Raw genomic sequence first — 16,901 nt, 5'->3', positions numbered from 1 at the left:
GAAATGAGCATATCAAAGGGTTACCTGCACTCACATGTTTATCATAGCATTTATTCACAAAAGCAAAGATATGGAATCAACCTCAGTGTTTTTCAACGGACAAATGGATAAAGAAAGTGTAGTATATATACACAATGGAATACTATTTGGACATAAGAAAGAATGAAATCATGTCATTTCCAACAACACGGATGGAACTGGAGATCATTATGTTAAGTGAAATAAGCCAGGCACAAAAAGACAAATACCACACGTGCTCAACTCATATGTAAGACCTGAAAAACTTGAAGTCATGGAGACAGAGAATAGAATAACAGATACCAGAGGATGGGAAGAGTGTGAGGGTAGGAGGGAGAAATGAAGAGAGGTTGTTGAATGGGTACACAAACATACAGTTAGATAGAATAAGTAAGTTTTAATGTTCGACAGAAGGCTAGGGTGACTATTGTTAGCAACAATACATTGAATATTTCAATGAAGCTAGAAGAGAAGACTTGAAATGTTGCCAACACACAGAAATGATAAACATTCAAGGTGATGGATACCCCACATACCCTGACTTGGTCAGTATACATTCTATGCATGTAACGAACACTCAAACGTCCCCCATAAATAGGTAAATTATTATGTAGCGATAAAAGCAAATGTAAATAAGCAAGCATCTTTAAAATAAACAGGATAATACATACAATAACAGAAACACTTCTGTTGTTAATCAGTCTTCCCTTTCCCTTTGGCAACTAATGAATAAATACAACAGTCTTTATCTTTGGCTTTCCCTTTCTAGACTGTAGAATATATCTCCGTAGAATTAATCCATTCATTACTCAGAAATGGTGAAATACAATTTAAGTTAGACCTTTCTTTCCTGAGACTCTCAGCAATCTCAGTGGAATACTGGTGTTCCTAAATCTCTCTAGGCAAGTGTTAACTATTTCGTGGGTTGCTGTATTTTTGCTTTATTAAAGATGAACATTTTTACTCATTATGTATTGCTTCTTTTGACATGATCTATACAATTGAACACAATCATTTTTAAAATTTGAAATACATGCAAAAGTAGGAAAAAATCATCAACAAACTTTTTTTGGTTTTTGTTTGTTTTCAGATGGAGTCTTGCTCTTGTTGCCCAGGCTAGAGTGCAACGGCACAATCTCGGCTCACTGCAACCTCCACCTCCCAGGTTCAAGCGATTGTCCTGCCTCGGCCTCCTGAGAAGTTGGGATTACAGGCGCCTTCCACCATGCCTGGCTAATTTTTGTATTTTTAGTAGAGACAGGTTTCGCCATTTTGGCCAGGCTGGTCTTGAACTCCTGACCTTAGGTGATGTGCCCGCCTCAGCCTCTCAAAGTCCTGGGATTACAGGCATGAGCCACCATGCCTGGCCTATTTCTGTCTTTTAATTCCCTAAATTAACTATACACACCTAATAAATTGTTTTTTTTGTTTTTTTTTTTTGTTTTTTTTTGCTTAAATTGGACAGAATTCACTTCTGTGGATTATATAACACTCAACTCTAACTGATGGTATAGTAAGTAAAGAAATAAGATGCTCAAAGATGAAGCTAGGGAGTCAACTTGTGTAGAGTCTCACAGGCTACAAAGGACTCTTAAATTTTAACCTAACGGAACGCCATTAAAGCATTTTTAACCAGAAGAGTGCCATGATTAGAAATATGTTTTTATAAGATCACTTTGGCTACAGTGTGGACGACGCCCTGAAAGACAACACAGTGGAGTCAGGGAGATGACTTAAGTAGCTATTGTAATATTTTAGACAAAATATTTTAAGTACCAAATTCTGGCCAGAATTATGGAGTGAGAAAAGCAGCGGCTCGAGGAATTTCAATACTAAATTTGGATAAAGGGAAGCCACCAGAAAACTAAAAAGAAATTGTCGAAGAGTTGGACACCCATGCTAAGCGTAATGTTACAAAAGCAAAAAAATTTAAAATAACATTAAAATAGAAGATGTTTCCGACAGAAGTTCCTAGACAAAGACAAATCTGCATAAAGGTAATGTAAGATGAAGACTAAAAATACCCACTGACTTGGCAGTGTGAGAGCCATTCCTGACCTGACTGGAGTAGTTGTAGAGGCCACTAAGAAGTGGTTTGAAAAATCAATCAATAGGAGAATTTCTGTTTCTAGCAATAAGGCAGACCAGACAACCTAAAACCCTTCCTAATTAAAATCACCTAAAAATGAGGGCACATGTTCTCAGGATCTCCTGAGGCCTGTGTCATAGGGAAAAAAAATATTACCTAAAAACAAATACCCGAGTCCACAAGCAAAGGAAATGTCTAGGGGTCAAGAATAAAAAGGAAACTTGAAGGCTTAAAGCTCAAAAAAATAAATAAATAATCAAAAAAATAAACACATACTCAAAAAATAAGCAATAAAACTTAAAGGCCAAACAGGCTGCCTTAGCAGAGTCGGCCTGTCCCAATAATGTATGAACTTCGGTTTTAATGCCCAAAAGGAAAAGAGATGAGACCTGGTGCCTCTAATGGATGGATGGAAGGATGAAACTGAGATCCTGTTTATATGGCTGAGACTGTCAAAAAGCTACACTTTCAGTGGAAGGGTAGACCACTTAAAAAAAAAAAAAAAAACCCACATACAAAAATCACCCAAAAATCACATCATAGGGAGAAAATAATAATACTTGTCCAATTTGGTCTATGCTCTGGATAGGAGGTAAAAAGTCTGCCATATGAATTTATAGCCACATAGTCTTGCCTTCAAATAGACTTTGGTTTGATAAATCCCAACATTAAATTAACATAAGAATGGTCAGGGTGGTGAAGCAAACACAAACTTTTCTGAAGGGATATATCCTTAATCCATGATAAAACGTAATCCAAAATAAGGAAACACGGAAGGAACCAATCCCCATGATGACAAATTAGCAGATACAAACATTTAGACTGCCCTCCAAGACACTTCGAAAATAGAAATGGCCAATAAATATTATAAGATAAATATTTTAAATGATTAAGAACCTAAGAGGATGCATTTTTTAAATGTGAGAAAAGAACACTATATATAAAAAAGAGGAACACAGAATATCTTGCAGTGGTAGGCAGAATTCTGAAGACAGGTTGGTGTTTGCTATCCCCTGGTTATTCAATGAAACGCTAATCTAGGTACTGCTATGCAGACTGAATTAAGGCTATTGGTTAGCTGACTTGGAAACAAATTATCCGGGGTTATCTAGAAGGATCCAACGTAATCACATGAGCCTTTGAAAGCAGAAGAGGGGCTGTGTGCAGTGGCTCACTTAAGGTCAGGAGTTCGAGACCAGCCTGGCCAACAGGGCGAAACACCTGTGATGACACACGCCTGTAATCCCAGCTACTTGGGAGGCTGAAGCACGAGAATCGCTTGAACCCACAAGGCGGAGGTTGCAGTGAGCCGAGATCAGACCACTGCACTCCAGCCTTGGACGACAGAGGAAGACTCTGTCTCCAAACAAAAAAAAAAAAAACAACAAAAAAAAAGGAAGGTAGAAAGTCAGTGAAAGATGTGGCAGAAGAGAAAGTGAGAGATGCGGCAGAAGGGGAAGTCAGACAGATTCTAAGTGTGAGAAGGATTCAGCTCATCATTGCTGGCTTGAAGACGCAGGGGCATGTGCAGGGTCTTTAATAAAAGCCTCTAAGAGCTAAGGGTTTCTTAGGAAGCCTCCTGGTAAGAGCCCAGCTGGCCAGCACCTGGATTTCAGCCTTGCAAGACACTAAGCAGAGAACCCAGCCAACCCAAACTTCTACTGGTAAAATATGATAAATGAAAGCTAATAAATGTGTGTGGTTTTAAGCTGCTAACTTTCTGATAATTTGTTATGTCAGCAATAGAAAACTAATGTACTTACAGTGCCAGAAAGTAAGGAAGCATTCAAAGAATAACAGGGATATGTCAAAAGAACAGAGAGCCAGCTCAAAGGGGCTCCCACTGGCTAACCTGAACAATTTTCAGCATCACAATAAATCATGAATAATAAATTATAGCCCATAGGAATCCTTAAACACATACTGATACAAACTGAAAATCTGATGAGGAATGGAATATTACATATAGTGTCACAATTTATTCCACAAAATTATTATTAATTGTAAAGGGGGAAAGAAAACCTTTACACTGGGAAAGCCTGATTATGTGCCATTGATAATATGCACTGCAAAGATCACTTCTATAAAATTTCTGCCCCTCAAAACATAATCTGAATTTAGTAATGACAAACAAAATCCAAAACAACTACCCTGTGATCTCCAAAAACACTGAGAACTGTCAAAACTTGAATGGCATTTGAAAACTAGATGGTAGTAATATAGCAGTGTTAATTTTCTGTTCTTAATAGCCATACTGTGATATTGTAGAATGTCCTTGTTTGTAAGAAATACATAAGTATCCAGTGCTGATGGGATACTGTGCGCAACTTACTCTCAAATGGCTCAGAAAAACAAAGTTCTCTCTACTATACTTACAATTTTTCCATGAGTTTGAGATTGCTTCAAAATAAAAATATTTTCAGATGTGGCAAAAGAACTACACAGTTCTTTTTTTAAAAACAAAGAAACAGAAAACCAAACTACGTTCATTTTAAGAGACTTCAAAGAATTCAAACTTGAAAACAACATGTTCACTAAAATTCTTCACTCAATAGTCTAATAAAACAATAAATTAAACACAGCTAAAGAGATGATTAGTGAACAAAAACAAAAATCTAAACAAATTACTCAGATATAAAAGAGAGATTTAAAAAAAGGAAATTACAAAAACTTAAAGAACATTAAGGGCAGTATTCAAATCCAAATATGCCTAACAAAACTTCCAGAAGAAAGAATGGAGAGAATAAGATGCTGTATTTTGAAATATAATGGCTAACACTGTGTAGGGAATCAGTGAAATGCATGAATTCTCTCAATCAGGAAGCACAATAAGTCCAAGGAAGACTTAAGTCATACACAGACATATCACAAAAATAAACAAATGATCTTAAACGAGTGTGTGCTTGTAGAACAGTTTCAGGGGTAGGCGCACAAACAGGAATAAGTAAATTGGGGTTATTTTGTCTGTGGAGGGGCTGTTTTCAAGAGGAAAGATACTAAGAGCACGATTGATGAAAACATAAGAGATGGTGAAAAAAAGACGGTGAGGAAACTAAAATAAGGTTTTTTTTTCCCCCTGGGAAAGACATCTAATATCTTGAGTACAGGGAAAGCAAAGGAAGAGCATGAGGAGTTAAATGTATATATATTAAACAGTCATAGCAAAAAGTAAGTTTCCTAGAGAAGTATATCACCATTGCAAAGCAATGTCAGCTGCGATTGTTATGAATCAATGAATGATATGAATCTTTACATGGGGTGATTTTTTCTCTATAAACACTAAGCTCAAATAAAGTATAAAAATATGAGTCATCAGGTTAATGAAGGAGAGTACTTCAACTGAGATGAGACACACCTAAATGAGTACAATCGTAAGCCTAAACGAGAAGCATCATGAAACATACATACTACACAGTGATTTTTTTTCTGTTTCTTTAAAAAGATTAAAAGAAAGATTTAGTGGGAGAAAAAGTATCAACTAAAATGAAGAACATAATCTTATCAGATATGGTGGTTATCAACATAATTTGCCATTCTTCATGAATATTTTTGTTTTAAATAAAAACAAAAGAATGGCCACATTCATTTTTAGAAAACAGAGACAAGAAAACACAATACTCTTGAACCATTGATTTTAATATAACCATTATGGCCAGGTGTGGCGGCTCATGCTTCTAATCCCAGCACTTTGGGAGGCCGAGGCAGGAGGATCACTTGAGCTCAGTAGCTGGAGACCAGCCTGGGCAACATAGTAAGATCTCATCTCTACTAAAAAAGAAAAAAAAAAATTACTGGGTGTAATGGTGTGTGCCTGTATTCCCAGCTACTCAAAAGGCTGAGGCAGGAGGATTGCTTGAGCCCAAGAAATTGAGACTGCAGTGAGCTATGACGACACAACTGCACTCCAGCCTGGACTAAGCAAGACTCTGTCTCAAAAATAATAGAAAGATGTGGCAGAACAATAGGCCAGGCGCGGTGGTTCACGCCTGTAATCCCAGCAATTTGGGAAGCTGAGGCAGGAGGATCACGTGAGGCCAGGGATTTGAAACCAGTCTGGGCAACAAAGCAAGATACTGATTGATTAAATAATAATAATAATAATAATAATAATAATAATATAACCATTGTGATAATTTTGTCAATCCCCAGTACTTGCAACTTTTTGTAATGATAAATATCTCTGTATGTCTAGTCTTTTCATATTTTCTACATTTCCTTAGAATGGAAGTCACTTCTATTATTAAGCCCTTTTATTTTTTATTTTTCTAAGACAGGGTCTCATCTGTCACCCAGGCTGGAGTGCAGTAGCGTGATCTCAGGTCACTGCAGCCTCCGCCTCCCAAGTTCAAGCGATTCTCATGCCTCAGCCTCACAAGTACCTGGGATTACAGACGTGCACCACCCCACCTGGCTCTCTTTTTTTTTTTTTTTTTTTTTTTTTTTGTAGATATGAGGTTTCACCATGATGGCCAGGGTGGTCTTGAACTCCTGACCTCAAGTGATCTGCCTGCCTCAGCCTCCCAAAGTGCTGGAATTACAGGCGTGAGCCACCGTGCCCAGTCTATTAAGTCCCTGGCACCACAGTCTTGGTACTTTCCTTCTTTCTAGGAAGTTTCCTTCATCTGATTTACCCATTTATTATTCTGTTCCTTGGCTGTAACCATTGCATTATTACCCTTTTACTGTGTTCTTTGCTTTGACTATTATAAAATATAGCTGAATATATAAAATTTCTTTTTAAATTTTGTTTCAAATTACTACTATCTTCCCTCATGTCTTATGTTTATTATGCTGATTTGTTTTCTCTCTATAGTTCCATAGAAGACCTAATCGGGGTGGAAAATCAGATTTTCTATTATTGGCAACATGAAATAAAGTTTTTGGTTTCCTAAGCCAAAGCTATAAGCTTTCAAATACACCTTTGAAATAAAAATATTAGTTGCTCCTAATGCATGCATGATGGAAAAAAGTATGAGAAGCAAAATTCCAAATACCAAGCTGTTAATACATAAATATACTATTGTTAGGAATGGGCACATACATATATCCAGAGATATATATCCATATGTATATATCAAGAAATCCTGAAATAAAATGACCCTCTGAGTGTGAAACAAGTATATCAGTCATCTATAGAAACAGCCCACAAGGACATGGTCTACAACTCCAGGTTTAATGAAGGTGATTGGGACATAGTTTCTGCAAATGCAGGACCAGAAGTTAATGTGAAAGGAAGCTGCAAAGTAGTCAAATACATTATACAGAGAGGAAAAAAAAGTATTATCAAGATGATGATAATATTTAAACATGATCGAACTGCCTTTATTCTGATGTCTGATTCACTAAGCAAGCACTTTTCAATTATAATTTGTTTTCCCAAGAAGATTATCGTAAGGAAGAATAAGATAAGCAACATTTGGCATTCTTGGCAGTTATTATTTTTAAATCATAGATGATTAAATGACATTCTTCCCTACCTTCATTTCTGAGATTCTGGCTTGAGTAAGCCCATTTGATGAACTCTAGGTATACTGACAAAAGTAAAAAAGAGGATATTAGAATAATCTGTGCAAGAGATGATAAGGACCTGAATCAACATGAAAGAAGAGTTTTGAAAACAATAAAGAAAAATTAAATATGAAAGTCATGTCTAGAAAGCCTCAAATTAGTAAATTAGAAAAAATGTTCAGAAGGCAGCACTTCGTGATTTATGTAACAGTAAAGAATAGGCAGAGAAAATGACAGACAGGCAGGCACAAACAGTAACTCCAGGATACAGGTATTTCGGACAAAAAATACAAGAGGAGAGGAGAGAGATCACTTCTCAGGCAACACTGAGAATTTAAAATAAAATAACTCGCTCAGATGCATAACCGTTGCATATTTAATACTCTTATTAAATACTCTGATTAAATACTCTTATTTAATCATTGAAGCCCTATTCTGAAGTACACTAAAAAGAAAATGCTTTTGTAAACACATTCAAGTTACTACACATACCTGAAAGAATCAGTTCTTTTGGGATGAAATCTATTTTTTAAATTTCTAATAATTTAAAAATTCATTAATTCAAATTACGAAGGTTTTAGAAAACTAATTCGGTTTGGTGGGAGGTTTTCTGACAGTGAATGTTTCCACAGTGATTCTCTGTCTTCCTTCAAACTTAATTTTTCTACATGTTCACTTGATCTCTTCCCATCTGCTCCAGATTATTGATCTACGAAATGTCTCTCCTTGAATCTTAATCCTTAATCTCCTTTCTACCTATTAAGACTTCACTATTTTAAAATAAACCTGATTCAACCTCTTTCTCTGTCTTCTCTATCCACATTTTTCAGCCTATACCAGTCTCAGAGTTTCAGTTACTACCCCCTAAGTGGCCTAGTTTCAATTCTCTTTGGTGCCCAAGCTCTATTTAATTCTGGGCTAAACATCTCTACCTACATATTGTGTTAGTAAATGAATACCCATCCTTTCCAGCTACTGTCATTACCAGTTCTTCTTGGGTAATACACATCTCATCAGTTTTACTTCCAGGATCCTCATTCAGGCCATCAATAAATTTGGTTAGATTGTAACAAAAAACTATTGGGTTACTCTGTTTCAGCATTAGCTCTTTTCCATCTTTTTACATGCTACCCACCAGTTGAAACTTCCTAAAGTACAGGTTTGATTATCTTTTTTCCACCTCAACACCAACTGCTTTCAACTCCTTGGACTACTAGCTAATGTTGTTATTTTTCATATCAAATATCAGTATCTTCGAGGTAAAACATGCCAAGAAAAAAAAATATATATATATAAAAATGTGTGTGTGTATATATATATAACACACACACTATATATATATTACTTTACACAGCCTGTGTATTCTCATTCTATGCCACTGCTCATGCTAACTGTATATACCTCACACTGAGAATCTAGCTCTGATCCCTGTATCTCCAAATAACAAAATTTTACATATTCTTTAAGTATCAGGTCAAATGTTACATTATCTGGATAGCTCATTCCTTCAGCTGAAAGCAATTTTCCCTGGCCTTGATCTCCTACTGACCAGTAAAGAAGTTCTAAGTACATCCCTTGAAATTATTACATATATGTATTTCTTTTCCTTTTAGAGTGTATGTTCTCAAAGGGAGGACTTACATGCCGCATCATTTATCTTTTGCAGTATACTTATTTCCCCAAAGCAACTAACCAGGACCTTACATATAGACATAAAGAAAGAACCTAATATATTCTTGTCAAATGATAAAAAGCTAAGACAGTCTCAAGAAGGAAAGTGTCATATTGAAGATACTCACAGCCTACAAAATTAGCTTTATCAGCATGTTAAAAATGAGGTTTTTAGGGGAGGGAAATGAGTGGATGCATACTTCAAGTGGTTAAGAGTAGTGGATTTCATTCTGTAGTTCAGAATACACATGTTCTCTCTGAACTGATTCAGAGTATTTGAGATATATGTTAAAGAATCAGAGAATTATCATGATTATAAAACATGAAATATGGTCTCATATTCTTCCTGATCTCAGTGAGAGAAGGGACACAGGTGTACAAAGTGGTCTGTACAAAATCAGACCTAGGAGCCTAGGCCCTTACAAGTAAACAGTTTCAGGAATTCTAAGATCTACCTACCAAGTCTTAAGCAATATGACAAATCCAAATAAGTACAACAATAAGAACATATAGTTCATCCCACCTACCATCCAAGGTTATAGATAATTCCTTCAGGCATCATTTTTTTTTATGAGTACATATTGCTAATATTGGTTTGTAAGGGAAGGTTTCCAAGCTACAATAGGATTAACTTAACACTATTATGTTTAGAACCATGCTGGAGTTTGGTACATACCTATGAATTTAAGTTCTTGCTTTGTTAGTGTAGAACTGTCATCTCTGTCTAAAGAAAAGACACACTTTAATTTCAGATTTTTAATCACCACTTCCTAAAAACGACCATGATAGACAAGTTGAAAAACTGAAGATATTATGATGGGGTGCAGTGTGGGGGTGGATCATCAGGGTTAAAATCCCCATGAAACCTATGTAAATTTAAAAAATTGCAGTGCTCCAAATAAAGAGAGTAGTAATGGCATTACCAGTTAATTTAAAAGTAATTATTATACAACTCATTCCCATTTGTACTGCTTCCCTTACTCAGTTGGAACTTTTAAGGTTCCACCCCTCTTGCAGTTTCAATGAAAGTGTAGATTCATTTTCCATTATAAAAGTTAACACGGATACTGGAAACTACTTTTTCTCCCCAGTGGTGGACTCACCAGCCAAATGTGAAAACTACTTTTTCTCCCCAGTGGGGGACTCACCAGCCAAATGTGTTTAGCCCTTAAGAGTCTTTGAAGCCTATCTTCAAGGAACCAAGAGCAACAAAATAGCCTGGATACTTTGAAATGGAAAAAGTCTTATCTATAAGTACATGTCTTATACTACCTTATTATCAAGGCTGTGTTAAATTAGTCAAATTCTTTCCTACACAGGCATAATCACAGCCCTGCCCATAAGATTTCATACCATTTCATCATGTGTTCTGTCTCCCACAAACACATCGTAGGCTCCTTACCATTTCTCTGATTCAAGACAGCAATTCTAAGGTCTAGGTTTACTACCCGTCAGGTGCCTTTCACTAGAATTTCATTTCAACCCCCTAAACCAATGTGCTTTGCAGCTCTTTACTATGCCCAAGGCCTAGTTCCCTTCCCCTTTTTTAACCTAATTTTCCCTTACCAAGTGATTCACAGTTTGTGTGTATTGAAACAAACTTCGTAGCACTTGTATCCTAGGATGTGACAATTTACTGTATAAGCATAAAGAACACACTAACTCATAAGAAGAAAAAATGTCTGTTGTGATTAAAAGGAAATTAGATTTAGAATGAGCTAGATTCTCAATCTCCATACTGCTCACAGTGACAACTCATCCCCCATCAGTAATATCTCATTACACATAGTGAATCTCAAATGATACTGGCTTTGGAACAATTATATGCGCCTGAGTATTACTCATCCCACTTCATGGAATCCTATTCACTTAATGCTTCCCTGAAATAAAAAAGGGACACATATGAAGGACAAAAATTCAGTTTCTTATAAACTAGTCTGACAAGCCTAAGTAGAACCCTGTCCTTGAGAAAGAATGTTCACCTCTAAAATCAACTGGCATTTATACGTATACTCATCCTACAGCACCTATATGAATAACTGGTTAACATTACCTCCTCCAACAAACCCTATTTGTTTAGTGAGCGCAGTTGTCTCAAACCAGAAGCATCATAATTAAAGGGAATTTAAAGGTGCAATAAGTGGGACTTGGAACTCAATTAGCAATATACTGCTGTGAAAACTGACCTAAGTAAGCTCTTTCGTACTTTATTTATTTATTTATTTATTTATTTATTTATTTATTTTTGAGGCAGAGACTTGTTCTGTCACCCAGGCTGGAATGCAGTGGCCCGATCTCACCTCACTGCAACCTTCGCCTCCTGGGTTCAAGTGATTCTCCCTGCCTCAGCCTCCCAAGTAGCAGGGATTACAGACATGCACCATCACGCCTGGCTAATTTTTGTATTTTTAGTAGACAAGGGGTTTCGTCATGTTGACCAGGCTGGTCTCAAACTCCTAAGCTCAAGTGATCTGCCACCTCGGCCCCCCAAACTGCTGGGATTGCAGGCATGAGCCACCATGCACGGCCCCAAGGAAATATTATATATTTACAGTCATAGATATTGAGTTTAAAGCATATGTCTTGATTTGTTCTTTCTCAGAGAGGATCTTAGGACTTAATGAAGGTGGTTCTTTTGGGAATGTGAAATAACTTCATAAACTTTTGAAATTGGTGTTTTCAGGTAAGGAATTAAGGATAATATTGATACAAAGCAAAGTACTTTAGGAAAACACCTTACCAATTTCAAAAACCAATTTAGGTCCACCAGGATAAACTGCATATGATCAGAGAAATTTAAGAAATTTAAAAATTGAAGAAATAATATTAAAATTATTGTCCCAACAAAGGAAAACGGAAACAGAAAAGTAAGGAAAGATATATTATGTAAAGGTATCAGGAAATTTCAGAAACTTTTAAGGCAGTTTGGAAAGGGAAAGTAGTCATTTAAATATCTTAAAGAATACTATACGGAGAATTAACTTTAAATCGATGCCCATAAAAGAAAGTGCCTTGTATTTCATGTTTGGTTTTGTGGTGGTGCCCTGGAATGAAGCAGCCTAAGAGATTTCATGATCTTAATAAATTGTAAGTTTAATTTCTCTATTTCACTTAATAGAAGTATTTTAAATGCCTGTAAAAATGATGAAACAAGTAGTATGTATTAAAAGATTATAGTTTACTTTTATAGTCCAGTTGAAAACTAGCATATCCTCCTCCTAGTTTTCATCTTCATGTCTCACGGATGGTTTTGCTCTAGTATTTTCTAGGTTCTTCCACAATTTATTTTAGAAGTTGGCTTTTATTCATCTTATTTTGTCAGTATTTAGCTCATCATCTAATAGGCTTGCCATAATTGTTGAATGAATGAAAATTGTTAATTGCTACATTGTCCTAGAATAAGTTCCATATATATTCTTGGGAATATGTTCATTTTCTTTGGGAATTAAACTTTGTATTGGACTGTCTTGTCTCTTTCAGTATAGTAACTTGGTTCTTTGCTAAAGTAATAGAGTTGTTTCATACATTTGTTTTGGCCTTTCTCACTTTTAATATTATTTTGAAATGCTGGTTTAAAGTAGCCAAAGAGGCTGGGCACGGCGGCTCACGCCTGTAATCCCAGCACTTCAGGAGGCCGAGGTGGATCACTTGTGGATCACTTGAGGCTAGGAGTTTGAGACCAGCCTGGCCAACATGGTGAAACCCTGTCTCTACTAAAAATACAAAAATTAGCCAGGCATGGTGGTGGGTGCCTGTAATCCCAGCTACTCGGGAGGCTGAGGCAGGAGAATCGCTTGAACTCAAGAGGCGGAGGTTGCAGTGAGCTGAGATCGCACCATTGCATTCCAGCCTGTGCAACAGAGTGAGACTCCGTCTCAAAAAAAATAATAATAATATTTCCTTGGTCATTTCACTTGTATTAATTTTTCCAGAATAAGTTTTGTGAAGTAATAAATTTTAGTTTTATAAAGTTCTATTCAAAACATTTTGAAATGCATCACTTGCTAGAACAAATGATGAAAATAATCCAGAGTTTCAACTGTCTAATGAAAGGTTTTTTTTGAAGTTTCACAAATGTGAGATAAATATGACTAAGATATATTTCACAGAAACAAAAAAAAGTGTCTAGAGAAAGAGTAGAAATCAACTGGAGGAAGTATTAGAACATCACATACGAGAACCCAGAAGTATTAAAAAAGAGAGAAAGGGTTAATTCTATCAAAGACTCTGAAAAAAAAACTTTGCAGGAAGTAAACGAAACTACACTTAGTTTTAATAACTACTTTTACTAGATAAAATTGGAAGTCCACACCAACAGATACAAACAAGGTCTACGTCAGAGATGTTGCACATAGTAGTATAGCATCAGGAAACTACAAGTAGCTTCTATTGATGCAACGTAAAGTTGGGGAGAAGAAGGGATGAGACTGGAGAATCAGATTAGAACGAGATGAAGAAAAACTCCACATGCCATGTGAAGGAGTACAAATATTATCCCATAAGTCCCAGAAAATTCTCTAAGTAAGACAGTTTGACATGGTCTGATTTGCACTTTAGATTGACCATCAATTCTAGTAGCATCTAGAAAAGGGACTGGATAATGGAATGAAGGTTAGGAGTTTGCTGAAACAGTTCAGATGACAATGTAGGACATAACCAAATGGGGCAGCGGAAATACAAAAGAAAAGGAAGTTAAACTGATCAATAATAGAAAAGAGCTTTTTAAAAAAATGATGACTAGGAAAATGAGAGGGTAGAGTTGAAGTTAACTTCCTAGCCTAAGTCTGGTTGAGGTGGCTGAGTATCATACGGAAATGAAGCTTATTAGGTTTTTGGAAATATAAGTCTGCAACTCAGGAGAAAAGTCTATAAATTGGAGGCATCGATTTGGGAAGCTAATAAGCACAGGTGATAGCTGATACTTGAAAGCTGTAGGTATGCAGATTTTCCAAACGAGTACGTAAAAGAGTCAAGGAGAAAACAGTGTGAGAAAAAACAATCAAGGACTAATCAAAGAAATCATAAAAGACTGATATAATCTCAGAAAGTAATGTATTAGCCAGGCATGGTGGCACACGCCTGTAGTCCTATCTACTCAGGGGACTGAGGTGGAAGGATCACTTGAGCCCAGGAGTTGAAGGTTGCGATGACCTATGATCATGCCACTGCACACCAGCCTGGGTAAGAAAGCAAGATCTTGCTTCTAAAAAAAATAAAAAGTTAGAAAAAAAACTAAAATTATATAGCTGTAAAGGACTATCTATGTTCATAAAGATAAAAGATTCCAATCAATAATCCAACCATCCATCTTAAGTAAGTAAAAAGAGTATGGCTGGGCATCATGGCTCACGCCTGTAATCTCAGCACTTTGGGAGTCCACCTGGGAGAACCCAGGAGGCGGAGGTTGCAGTGAGCCAATATCACGCCATTGCACTCCAACCTGGGCAACAAGAGCGAAACTCCATCTCAAAAAACAAAACAAAACAAAACAAAAAACAAACAAAAAAAAACCCCAAACACAAAAAATTTCAAAAGAAAAAATAAAGAGAAAGAAAAGCTAACTGTTGGGGACGGGGCAGTGGGGGAGAGAAAATACTATACAAATTTTTCCAGCGAAGTCCAAGAGACTCTCCCTCAATCACCTACAGGGTAAACATCATTCACTAGGTGTCAATCCTACACTTCTACTTGCAATGAAAAATATAAATCCATTACATTGCTCCCATGATGTCTACTTTCTTTTAATCCCAAGTTTATTTTCTAAAGATGTTCAGGATTAAAGAATTAAAGAACAATTCTAAATTTACTTATGCAAACTGAAGATGATGTTAAACATCTTCAGCTTTTACAGTTCTCTACCAAATAACAGTAACAAGTTTATTTTATTTTCAAGGATGCTGCCAATCCCTTTTCCCTGTAGATACCTAGTGTTGAGGGACTCCTTCTTATCAAGAGTATTCATTATCTAAGCTTCCGCAGGCACAGGTTGCATAGGGAGACAAGAATTATGAATCAATCTACTAATTAATAAAAAATAATTTCTAAGGTAAGCCTCCCACCCTAACAACCCCCACCCTTAAGGCAACAAGAGTGTCTATGCCTGCTCATTATGCCATTAGTCTCTTGTTGGCTGTCGATACTGTAAACATCTGACAATCAAACCCAAACGCAACATAAATCGACTGCAAATTAAACTACATTAGCAAAATATGCAAGATTTCATGAAGCTAATGAAAATGTATTGAAAAACTGCTTGGAATCAAGCATTCTTGAACAAATGAGTCTTGAACATAAACAGTCTCGAACAAATGAGATCTGTTAATAACTGAAAAAGAAAGTCAACAAAGTTGACACTAGCCTCAAAATGAGAATTTTTGAACATCAAAGGATTAACGAAGGTTCTTTGGGGAAACTGAAGAAACGTTCAAACATTTTTTGCAAGAATAATCTTCATTATAATTACATTACAAAGATAGTATTTGCCTTATATGCTGATTTCAGAACCCAATGCAGCAAAAGATACAACTCCACTGTAAAAAACCTGGTCCCAAACCAGATGTAATTTAAAAGACTATCTTCCATTTATTCACTATGTGGAATACAGGGGTAAAATAATTAAAGTATTCTATACATTAATAAACCCAAACCCTAAAAAATAAAATTCATATTCCAAGCAAATTCTTCACGTAGGTACCAATAATTACCTGCACTGGCAAGAGAGATCTCAAAAGAACTAAAAAAACCATTTGTAAAAATAAAAAGACCTTCAGAAACTTAAAACACTATTATCATTTTGCCTTAAAAAGAAACAATAAAAGCCAAACTGATGAACCATATTGACCTATCATCCTCTTATTGGCAATCTACAAAAATTTTTCACTAAGGTGCTGAACAATTGACTCACTGCAGCACTGGATTTCATCTAATCAATAGAACATGCTAGCTTTCAATCGAGATTCTCTACAAAAGGCAACCTTTGTGATAAACGAACCACTAGAGAAGATTCTAATAAAACTTACCATTGTGTATTGCATTCAGCAACTCTGAGAACGCTTTTAAGTAAGGAAAAAAGGACTTCAGGTTAAGATCATTCTCAAATACACAAAAGAAATACATAGCCATACACTGAATTAGTATAATAAAATTTCAGTAAGTCTATCATGTATCATTGTTTGAATCATTAAAACTGCAAGCTTGGCTCCATTTTTACATGGTATAAATTTTTAAATATTGTATTCCACTTGCCAACATATTACCAACTAAATTGAGATATGTTAAGATATATTGTCATAATGACAATAATTTCCTTAGTAATAAATATGTATTTCAAATCACTTTTTAAAAGACATCTATGTCAACGTAATATCTTGCTAAAAGTGAGTCACTGTAGGATGCAATTCTATATAGGTAAATCTGCCTTAGGGCACACTTAACAATATTTATTATAAAGAAAAACCTCATTATATCATCTAACCCTATCAAATATTCTCATTTCCTAGACTTCAGTATAAGAAAGCCTCAACACATGTAGAAGACTTAATCAAAAACACCACCTAATGCAAATATACAAATATTGAAAAATTATATTAAGAATAGAAAACAAAATGTTAAAAAC

The 16,901-nt window shown here is 35.8% G+C and overlaps 1 protein-coding gene across 27 annotated transcripts in view; it reads right to left on the bottom strand.

Annotated features, from left to right (window-relative positions):
* Nucleotides 1-16,901, bottom strand: part of MLLT10 (MLLT10 histone lysine methyltransferase DOT1L cofactor) — a 225,987-nt gene that overhangs the window by 46,497 nt on the left and 162,589 nt on the right. For 11 of the 27 annotated variants that reach the window (XM_063669626.1, XM_063669632.1, XM_063669625.1 and 8 more), the window contains 3 exons: nt 16,306-16,338; nt 9,963-10,010; nt 7,585-7,638 (listed from right to left, as the gene is read on the bottom strand). The exons of 2 other annotated variants lie outside the window; for them this stretch is intronic. In XM_063669626.1, coding sequence (XP_063525696.1) covers nt 7,585-7,638; nt 9,963-10,010; nt 16,306-16,338 — 135 coding nt within the window. The remainder of the gene's footprint in view (nt 1-7,584; nt 7,639-9,962; nt 10,011-16,305; nt 16,339-16,901) is intronic. 14 more of the 27 variants (XM_054437322.2, XM_063669627.1, XM_054437315.2 and 11 more) reach the window with 4 other exon arrangements.

Source organism: Pongo pygmaeus, chromosome 8, assembly GCF_028885625.2.
Source record: "Pongo pygmaeus isolate AG05252 chromosome 8, NHGRI_mPonPyg2-v2.0_pri, whole genome shotgun sequence".
Lineage (NCBI taxonomy): Eukaryota > Metazoa > Chordata > Mammalia > Primates > Hominidae > Pongo > Pongo pygmaeus.
Note: the sequence above shows the minus strand (reverse complement) of the source record. Positions and strands in the feature narration are given on the sequence as shown.